At 44.0% G+C, this 11,105-nt stretch overlaps 1 protein-coding gene across 1 annotated transcript; it reads right to left on the minus strand.

Annotated features, from left to right (window-relative positions):
* Positions 1-8,684: 8,684 nt before the first annotated feature.
* LOC124690275 (defensin Tm-AMP-D1.2-like) lies at positions 8,685-9,047 on the minus strand. Its single transcript, XM_047223677.1, has 2 exons — positions 8,981-9,047; positions 8,685-8,869 (listed from the first exon to the last, which is right to left on the minus strand). Exons 1-2 carry the CDS (start codon positions 9,045-9,047, stop codon positions 8,685-8,687), a joined length of 252 nt encoding a protein of 83 aa, XP_047079633.1.
* Positions 9,048-11,105: the final 2,058 nt, after the last annotated feature.

The raw sequence follows: 11,105 nt of genomic DNA on the forward strand, positions 1-11,105 counted from the left end.
TTTTGTTACAGTCTCTATTGGTTATTATTATCTGCACCGTGTTGCATCTCACGCTTCATTTTTTTAACTAAATGGTCTTTACTGTAGCTCGAACCATTTAGAAGCATGCAATTTCATTTAATAATTTTATTTGTTATTATCATCATTTCTTGAATTCAATGTTATTTTTACATGTTCATAATAGTCTTATTATCATCAAATATGATCATGATTTCGGAAATTTACCCAACTACACTCGATACATTGTTCACAATGTCGTGAGGCTGGAAATGCACTCTTTGATGTGCGACCTAGAGCTAATTTGCTCGGTTTGTGAACAATGTCAATAGCTTGCTTTATTAATGCTGTTTTGAGAAACTTTTGAGAAACAATATATTCATTTATCTGACAAATATGTGCTAAAAGGGGACTCGGAACAAATAAGAAAACAACTGGAGTATGACTGGCGGAGCTATGGACCTGATATGGCCCCTCGATAGATTAGGAGAACCTACATCATATCAGCCTAATAGATGGTAACAATTTGGCAACTGTAGTCATTGGAACTCTATTGTCGGAGAGAGAGATAGGATGTCTGCGAGAGAAACCATAGAACGATCTAATAGATTAAAGCCTACCAAAAGAGGACACAACATTATAAAAGAGCAATAGACACTTACAGGGAAACAACTTACAAAATTTTGTTATGGGATTAAGTGTCAATCATAGATTTGTCGTGGGAGATTTTTCCGCAACCGCACCAGGAGTTGCTTCCAATGAATTGGTTCCACAATGTATCTCGACCTATAAGTGTAGAGTTGTTGTAAAATCAGAGTGACGGCATAATGCATATTAATGTGGAATTTTGATTAGCATGATTTCATTTGGTACTTATCACCAGTTGACTGCTATAGTTTTAATAAATAGCTTATTTTCATGTTCCAAATTAATTTACATATATATCACTTATTACTATGTATCTATAGTTTTATGTTGACTTTAACTTAAACAAACAAGATAGGTTCAGAAAGGGATCTTCAAACAAATATTTTGAAGAAAATAATGGAACAACGTGAAAATTTACTTTATATGGAAATATTAAGTAATAAAATTGTGGAAATACGTATGACATATGGATTCTTATTCATACATATCAATTAAAATCCTCCCATTGAAATGAAGGAAACTTGACAAAAATAGGCATGCAAATAGTGTAATTAAAATCCATATGACATTTCCTCTGGCGTAGGAACAAAACGCTACAACTAAATTAGTTTTTCTATAGGTATACAATGTTTTTGATATGATGCCCTCGCTTTTGCGAGGGCCACTGTGCTAGTTTTCATAAAACTAGCATGGAACATAAGAAATTATAGATACGTTGGAGACGTACCCCTCACCCTCTCTCTCTTTGGCTCATCTATAGTGCACCATGTACCACAACAACTCCCTAAAGAGATGACCTAGTCTTGCCATGATCACCATGCCCAAACCATGCCAAGGACATTGCATGTGTCACATATATTTTTGGCATTAATACAATGTGCAAGCCCTAGCCCTCTCCAACCAAGCTCACCATGTCACATACCTTGGACTCACCCCACTCAAGCTTGCAGCACTCATAGACCAAGAAAAGAATGCATGGAGGACCAATGCCATGCCCATGCCAATCATATGACATCACCATGCCAACCCATGTCATCCTCCCTCTCTTGTCCTTCTAACCTTGTCAAGTAGACTCACCTCACCTCACTCAAGCATGCCATGCACTCAGAGACCAAGAGAAATGCACAAATGATCCATGTCTTGACCATGCCGGCCACCCTGATCACCACCATGCCAACCCTCACTCTGGTCCTCCTCTCTCTCTCTAACCTTGTCAAATGAGTTGACCTCACTCCCCTGACCCCACTGGCGCGAGCCCTGGCCAAGGAGAGCACGCCAACGCTCGGAACGTGACGCGCCCACGACATGCCAGGACATGCCAGAGCGCGCACCGGCACGTCTCTGGACACGACGGTGCACGTCATCGCCCGGACGCCGCTGACCTCCTCGCGTCATCTCCTCTCGCCCACGCGCGCCCCTTTGACCCAGCTAACTCCCAGACATAGCCATTGGTCCGCGCATGCGCTGTAGCCGACGCCACCGTCGCCGTCCTCCGCCGTAGTACCGTCGGACACCGACGTCTCCCGAGCATCTCCGTCCACCCCCGGCTTCGCCATGACGTGCGCCATGAAAGCCTGATGACGCAGCATCGTCATGCGCCCTCGCCAACTCACCTCAGCCCCTATAGCGCCATCACCAGCATCGCCGTGCCCGTGCCACTCGGCCACCTTCGCCCGCTATAAAACGAGGAGTCCCCCGCTCCAATTCATCACAACACCCCCTTCCCCTCCTCTCACTTGCTCTCCTCAAACCTCTCCCCCTTCACGTTAGCTAATACGCCGCCCCAATTTCACCACCGGAGGCCGCCGGAGCCGCTGAAGACCGAGCCGTCTAGTTCGTCCACCTCAGGAGCCGCCGCGACCCTCCCTCGACTCGCCGTTGTCGCCTCGGTCGATTGCCCGCCTCGCTGACCCCACCGGACTGCGGTAAGACCTCTCCCTGGACCCCCATGGCCGCCGGTAGGGTTCGGACCTCGCCAGAGCTCGTCGCCGACGAGGACGAACCACAGCCGTCCGATCTTCTTTAATCCCACGGCCCCCATTCACGCGTACCACTTCGGCGTTATAACGCACTGACATGCGGGTCCCACTGTCAGGCCACGCACACCCACGTGACAGCCTCTCTGGGCCGGCCCATTTCCCCTCTTCGTGGCCCATTTCGTTTCCCGCCTAAGCCCACTTATTTGAAATCTGTCTTTTCAGTTTAAAATCAAATTGCTTACAGATGCTCCATTCAAATTTGAATAAAACAAAATCTAGCAATCCAAATGAGTTGATTCCAATTTTGTATGAAAGCTTATGAAAGTATCCAACAAACCCCACTGGTCTCCAACCCTAATTCATCATAGATCTTCTGCAACAAAAATGACAAGGCAGGAACTTTTCAAATTTCAAACAATTATTAAAAATCAGCCAGAAATGGTTTTGAGTTGATTCCAACTCTCATAAATCACATTTCATATTGTCTAATTGATTATGTAAAAATATGACATGGTTGCTTCATATGATCATGGGCTAGATTCAAATAGTGGCCATGTGGCCATTTCTAGCTCATTTAAGTTATTTCAAAGATAGTATTTAAATCCTATGAGATGTAGCATCTCATTTAAATCACTTTTCTAAGTAATTCAATGTGAGGTGATGACATTAGTCTTCATGACCCCATATGTTATTACTTAAGAATATTAAATCATTTTTCAAGAGTAGTATTTAAATTGCATGAGATATAGTATCTCATTTAAATCATTTTCCCAAATAGTAAATATGAAGTGTTAAATATTGTGCATTACCTAACTATATTCCACTAAAACCCTACTAAGTATTAGATACTTATGAACCATAATATCCAGGAGCCAACTATGCCCTATTTTAGTGAATCCAATAGTAAAACCTAGACCACCTCAATCCTAATTGATATACTTCTTATTACTTAAGAAGTATGTTCTTCAAAAGTTATTCTTTTAAAGAAAATAAAGAATAGTCATAAACCTTACCTAATAGGACCTATAAACCCTAGCTAGATATCCCCAGCAAGATGAACCCACCTTGATAGCAACCATGTATAAATAATTGCTTAGGATACCTAGGCTTAACTCAACCTTACAAGCCCTATGTGTTGATGAATCCAACATTGTTGTGATCCATCTAATACTTACTCCAGAAACTAATTGGAACCATAGAAAACCATAGAACCCCACAAACCCAATTGTCATACTTGTTCTTTATTAAAGAACATGTTCTTCAAAAGTTATTCTTTTGAAGAATATAACAAGTAACCATTAACCATGCCATATAGTACTAAGACCAACTACTTGTGCATTACATGTTAGGAATATACCAAATCTTATCGTTGTGTGCTAGTAATATTATTGTTATGATATATTGCATTACTTGTTTATGATATCAAGTACCCAAACCTTAATAAGAACCTTGTTTGTGAATCACTCTAAAAGTGCAACACACCCTAAATCAATCATAACAACTCACTAATCCTAAATCATCGTGGTTAGGACACGCTTAGAGCGATTCCATCTCATACTTATGCATTATTGCATCCTTGCCAATCTTTTAAACATCGTCCTTACCGGACGATGATGCTATTTCAGAATTTGGAGTTATTGCGTATCGAAGACCTTGCCTGCATAATCTTGCAGTCAAGAAAGACAAGTTCATCGCTTGCTCATGTCATTTGAGTATTTTTACCAAATTACTTGCAAAGTACTATACTTATCACTCTTGCATGAAAAGCAAAAGTACTATTTTCATAACTATGAATATGACTATGTGGTGGGCAATGGAACCATGGTATGTGTTGATATGGTGGAGGTTCCATTGCAATGGGTTTATATCCATCTAGGATTAAACAACAAATGTCATCCAGTGATTCTTGTGCCGTAAAACTCGTGTTAACCATAAGATCTGGAGTGGGACGAAGTAGTCAATTGTACTTCCACCTCTCGTTCATCAAAGGATGCGCTTACCGTAGCAGTTGTGTCTTGTGAGAACAACCGGTGGGTGGGGATCCCATTCTAATTTCCCACGGTAATGCGGTCTATGATGAGTTGCAACGACCGGTGAAGGTATCGGGCCGGGATGGTCGATAGTAGTTGAGGTCGGATGGTATCCTATGGATACGCTAGCCGGTGAGAACCCAAGGTCGGAATTGCAACAAAAGGTGGGTGTGCGAGGTAGCTGAGGAGTATGATTGACTAAGACTTTATACCGGGCCTCACACCAAAGGAAGTGTGGACGGGAAACTCGAGCCCGGTTGGCACCAAGGTGAAGATCTCTTATGGGTAAAGCAACACACCTCTGCAGAGTGTAATGAATCGTGACCTGTCACTCCCTGTTCCGGGATATGGAACTGCGAACGCTGCGGGAAAGGAACTCCATGAAGTTCTAGTAAACCGGTGAAGGCTGACAGACATAGCTCTTCTGAATAAAAGCAACCTTTTGAAGAAATGATTATGAATACCTGCATTGGTATTAGACTTTTTGGTCTAATGTTGTAGCTAGTGCATTAAACACTTCTTTCCTATAATGAACTTGTTGAGTACGCTCGTACTCATCCCACTCTTAAATCCCCTGCTTAGATATGGAGGCATCGAAGGAGGATCTACATTGCAACTAGAAGGCCGAGGAGTCAACAAGTACTTCAAAGGACATGCCCATGTCAGAAGAGTCAAATACCACATCCGACAAGGAGAAAACCTAGATTAGCAATAGAAGGGGACTAGCTCCCTAAACCTAGCTCCTATTTAGCTAGAATCTGGTCATAGCCTCTATAGCTAGTCAAATACTCTATAATTAGAGTTCGTGATAAGATTAGACCACGAGTCGTTCTTCTGGAGTTTCGTTGCAGTTTTATCTCATTGTAAAGAAGGAGGCTGTGTGGATCTTTTGTAAAGAGTCAGTGTTGTAATTCTATAGACATACCTTGGACCCGCATATGTTTCTGTTGTACCACTCTGAGCGATGTAATACTAGTGGAACGGTGTTTCATTGGTGTTATGTCCGATTTGCATACTACACCATGCAGTGGTATGCCGGGTCACCACATATGTTCATCGATAGATAGTTATAGTTTTTGAAATCGTAAGGGGAGTCAGTCTTGTGTAGTTGATAAAAAAGAGATACAATAGGCTGAAACTCAATCACTGATAGAATTTGGAACTAAACATGCTCGCCAAATAAATTTCGTAATTCAATAACTACTAATCGTGTAAGATCGGTCTTGGCTTTTGACTAAAAATCGGATTATCCCGTTCAAAATATTCTGATTATCCTAATTAAATTTCGGATAATCCATATCCGCATGCTTTTTGCTATACCGTATCCTACACAGTATCCGGAGCAACACTTCGGAATCGAATATCCGTTCTTTAAAACCGGATATGAACACCTTAGAACGGATTCGGAGCTGATTTCAACGCGGAAATTATCCAGCCCTTATCATAACATATTTCGGGCTTGATCGATGACACACAGATTGATCAGCACAGAGCCTGACGAAACCAGAAACAACGCAGGTGTCCGCGACACCCCGACCTTGACAATCGTAGCCCCTCGCATGGACCAGCCGCACCGATCACATGTCGCGTCTAGTGCAGCGCCGCAGCCTCGGCCAGAGCTCCACCACCACATCCATGGCTGCCACAGAACCAGCCCTCCCCTCCACAATTTGCTGGTATCCGTTCTTCATCCCCACCTTTTCCATGGCGCGCTAGCGAGAGTGCAAGCAGCGGTAGAGCAGAATTTCTACACCGCCTGGTGGAGTCCATGATTGGGGTGCCGAAACCATGATGACCTCGTGTTCATCATGGTAGATCTTGTCTCCTCATTTTCTATTTCCTCGACAGACAAGGCATCCCAAAAGTTGAGCATTCCTAGCATCTAAAGTCCAAGTCAGCGGGGTTGGATCGGAAAGAGTCCATGGGTACCGCGACGTACTCCTCCTATTCACTGCGGTCCTCGTCCCCCGGATGCGTCGTCCTTGCGCTCCATCTAACCTATCCTCGGTGCCGACGCTTCGGCGGCGATCGACCATGGCAGGCTCGGTTGAGCGTTTAACATATGGTGCGGTACGTCGATCTGGACTCGTTTCCTGAACTAGGCCCGAGACCAGACCTTATACAAAGGTGACTTACGAAAACGAAAGAAGCACTCACGTGAGGACGGATGAAGGAAACACCAACAACGGACAAATGTAACTCACTGACGAAATCACTAAAATGTTTCTCTCTTTATTATTAAAGAAAGATATAGATATAGATAGTATAGATATAGATATAGATATAAATATAGATTGGTTGGACTATTTGAGATTTTGGATTGTGGCCTTGTAAACAAAGGTGGAGGGATAAGTATTGTTTCGGTACATATAACATTTGGTAACTTGATTAAAGCTTAAAAGTGAGAGAGCATTTTCGTCGTGCCTGCTCCCGCGAGCGGCAGGGCGAAACCCTAGGTGAGAGCTTGCTAGATGGCGGGCGTGCCAGAAGCTTGGGTGCTGGACAATGCCCACTCCCGTGAAGGCGGCGTGGCACCGGCGAGCATTCTGTGGTGGTGCGTCAATCGTCGTTCGATGGTTGGTCAAATTTGTAGTAGGTGGAGATACTTTGCCGAGGGGAAACCCTTGCCTGCTTGGGCCATGACGGCGCCGCATGTGGACACCGTGCCCTTGATGAAGGCATCGTTGGGGCTTCTCTTTGTCCTGTTACGGGCTCCTGGTAAAAACCCTAGATCCTCGGATCGGGTGGTGTCGGTGCTCTTCTTGAAGGCATCGTCTTGGAGCTCACAACATGCGGCTCTCCATTGGTTGTGTGGCAGAGGTGCAATATCTTCGGATGGTCGATCGTCATCCGGCGATCTTCGGCAAGGCTTACTTCGTGCTCTGCTCCCTCGTGGTACTACCCTCGAGCTGCTTGTTGGTTTTGTGGGCAGTGGTAGCCGGTTCCCGGTGGTGGTCGACCTCTGGTGGCTGTCGCCTATGACGATGGAGGTCTGTTGACATGTGTGTTTGTTGGTTCGCGCTCTAGGTGAGACACTGTTCCTGATCCGATTCAGCGTAGTCTTCCTATGAGACGTGCCTGCTATTCGCGATTCTGGTTGTAACTTCCTTGCTACTACCTCCGTTTCAAGGAATAAGGCGCCTTCGTTTTACGAGCTTTTTGTTTGACCAAGAATTACTTCAAATAGATCAAAATTGTTTGTATGAAATTAGTACCATTAAAAAGTTCTTTTCAATACGAATCCAACGGTACTAATTACATATCATATAATCAAGATTTTGTTGCTCAATTTTTATGGTCAAAGTTCGTCTTGGAATACGCGTGCGCCTTATTCCTTGAAACGGAGGTAGTAGTTCGTGTCGGTTCAGCATCATGTATCTTATCCGTGTTGAAGGGGTTATTAATTCAATGTCTGGTCTTTTGGTCTTTTGTAAAGATATTAGAACTTAAAAGTTATTAAAGGACGCAAGGCGGTTGGGTTTTCGAGTAGCAACCGGCCAAAATAATCCCGCTCTCACGTTTGCGGTCAACAATGAATATCCGCGCGCGGCTGTATTCACGTTTTGCCGATGGATGGGGCTGGACGCATCCATGGCGCTCATTACTACCTGATTAACGCATCCATCCATCGGAGCGGACGCAAGCATGGTCGCACGCAGCGCAGCGAATGCATGCCGTCTTTATAGCGCGCGGCGTGACGAGTCGATCGGCGCGGGCATCCATGGATTGGAGTGCAATTCTCCAGGCGTCCTGCGCGGTTTCGTCATCCGCGACTCGCGACCTCGAGGATTGCAGAACCAGGATACAGGGGGGGGGGGGGGGTAGTTATTGCAGGCGTAAAATCTGTGGTAGCAAAGGTTCACACACACAACATCACTTAATTTCCAATTCTACTTTATTCTAAGCGCGCGCGGAGGACACATCTAGCAGACAGACGCGCGAGCGGCGACGGACGAACAACTAGCAGCCGATTGATCAACAGGAACAGAAGAAGCGGAGGTCGATCGCCGGTCTGCGGAGCGCTAGCCGGTCAGCAGTCCTTTATGCAGAAGCACTTGCGCACGAGGTAGTGCGTCTTGCACTTGCCGTCGGGGAAGCCCTCCGTCTTGCACACGCTGGCACAGTTGGTCGAGCTCGTGCAATCCCCCTTGAAGTTGTGGCTCTGCGACCTGCAGGTCCTCTCCCCCGCCTCCGCCACTGTCGTCGTCCCCAGCTCTGCAAACCCGATAAAAGTCACAGCTTAAATCAAAATTGCTTGTTTGTTGACAGGGCACCAAGATCCGACGAAACAAAGTCACCATGGCGGAACACCGAGAACAAACAAACCTGTGGCAAGGAGGAGGAGAAGGAGGAGGGCGGCGGACGCTGCCGCGCGGCCAGAAGAAACTGTCATCTCTCTTCAGCCGATCACAAAAGTCCACTTGCTATGTTATGTACTCCTAACTTCTGCTCTGTTGATGGACTTGAAGGATTGGAGCGGGCGGGCGGGTGGGGGTTTATATAGGCGGAGCCGGCCGGGGTAGTTGGCTAGCGGATGTTTTAAGTGCAGTACTTTCACTCTGACTTGACTAGTAGTTTGTTTGTTTATTCAATAATGTTCTAGAGAGATACAGTACATTAATCGCTACAAAATATGAGGGTCTAAAAGCCACAATGGCCCCTTGGTCAAAAGAAGTAGCGGCCCTGGCTAAGGCATTTCATAATGGGTTTGTTTTAGCACGTTATTGTAGGTGGTAGCGTTTATTAAGATACAAGTAATCTAATGCATTGTTTCTTAATATACTAAATTGAATAATTATGGGATCATGCATGAATGTGATTTGGCTATTAATGTTTTTTTACCTATGATCGTGTGCAAGTATTATATCTCAGACATTTACAATGGATTGGATCTTAGCATGTTATCGTAGACAGTGGTGTTTCTTAATACACAAATACTTCAATACATTATTTCTTAGTGGTGTATCTAAATCTAATAATTTTGGGCTAATGCATTAATGTGATTGGGCTATTAATGTCTTTTACTTATGGACGTGTGCAAGTATTCTATAGTAGTACTCCCTCCATTTCAATCAATAATACATCCTCGTTTTATGTGTTTTTCTTTGACCAACAATTACTATAAATATATAAAAATTGTTGGTATAAAATTAACATCATTAGAAAGTGTTTTTAATACAAATCCAACGATACTAATTATTTACAATATAATAACAAAATGGTTGCTCAACTGTTTCGGTCAAAGTTCATCTTGAAATAAGCGTGCATCTTATTTATCAAAACGAACATAGTTTGATACACCACCACTCTCTTTTATCATTAAATAGGGTGCCACATAAGCAAATTAACTAGGATATCGCGCTAAGAGACCTCCATTGTGGAAAGGCTAGGTTATGAGCCTTGTTCATATCAAAATGGCTTGTGGTGGGTGACCGAGCACCAAGAACCAACGAAACAAAATCATCATGACAGGCAAAGCACCGAGGACAAAATGAACCTGCGACGAGGAGGAGGAGAAATATGATGGCGGTGGACGTGGACACACGGCGAGAAGAAAATTCCATCTCTGCTAGCTTCAGTCGATCACAAAAGTTGCTGTATTTGTGATCCAAATTCATAAGAAGGCTAACTTATGTCGAGCGGAGCGATGCCCGTCGCCTGAGCCTTGGGGGTGCGGGGGCGAAGACCCCCAACGGTACGGATTATCATCACCGCCTATATATACCTCTTGTAAGCCACTGGCTAAGGTTTATCACTTCATAAGATAACCCACGGTGTTTGTAAACACTCCCCGATATAGTGAAATCTTGATGGCTGATGCCTGTGGTTTTTCCCCTTCTCTGTTGGAGGAATTTTCCACGCTAAAATATTGTGTCTGTCGATGTGATTTCCTCTTCGTTATTCGTTATAGCTTGTCGTGTTTATAACAAGTGGTATCAGAGCCTGTGTTTTAATCTAGGATTTGCGACATGTCTTCTTTGTAGTTCGATCTACCGCAGCTGGACTACACCAAAGGTTTTCCCTGTGGCAAGTGAAGATGAGAGTGATTCTCGCCCAAACTTCTGATCTGGATGAAGTGCTCAAAGGATTTGGCAAGTTTAATGCAACGACATAGACCGATGAACAAAAATTGGAAGGACTGTAAGGCTTTGTCTTTGATTCAAGTTTATCTATCCAATAATATTTTGCAGCTTGTGTTGGCGGAGAAATCTGCAGCGGTGTTTGATACGTCTCCAACGTATCGATAATTTCTTATGTTCCATGCCATATTATTGATGATACCTACATGTTTTATGCACACTTTATGTCATATTGGTGCATTTTCTGGAACTAACCTATTAACAAGATGCCGAAGAGCCAGTTGTTGTTTCTCGCTGTTTTTGGTTTCAGAAATCCTAGTAACGAAATATTCTCGGAATTGGACGAAATCAAGACCCGGGGTCCTATTTTG

This window comes from Lolium rigidum, chromosome 2 (genome assembly GCF_022539505.1).
Source record: "Lolium rigidum isolate FL_2022 chromosome 2, APGP_CSIRO_Lrig_0.1, whole genome shotgun sequence".
In the NCBI taxonomy this organism is placed as follows: Eukaryota; Viridiplantae; Streptophyta; class Magnoliopsida; order Poales; family Poaceae; genus Lolium; species Lolium rigidum.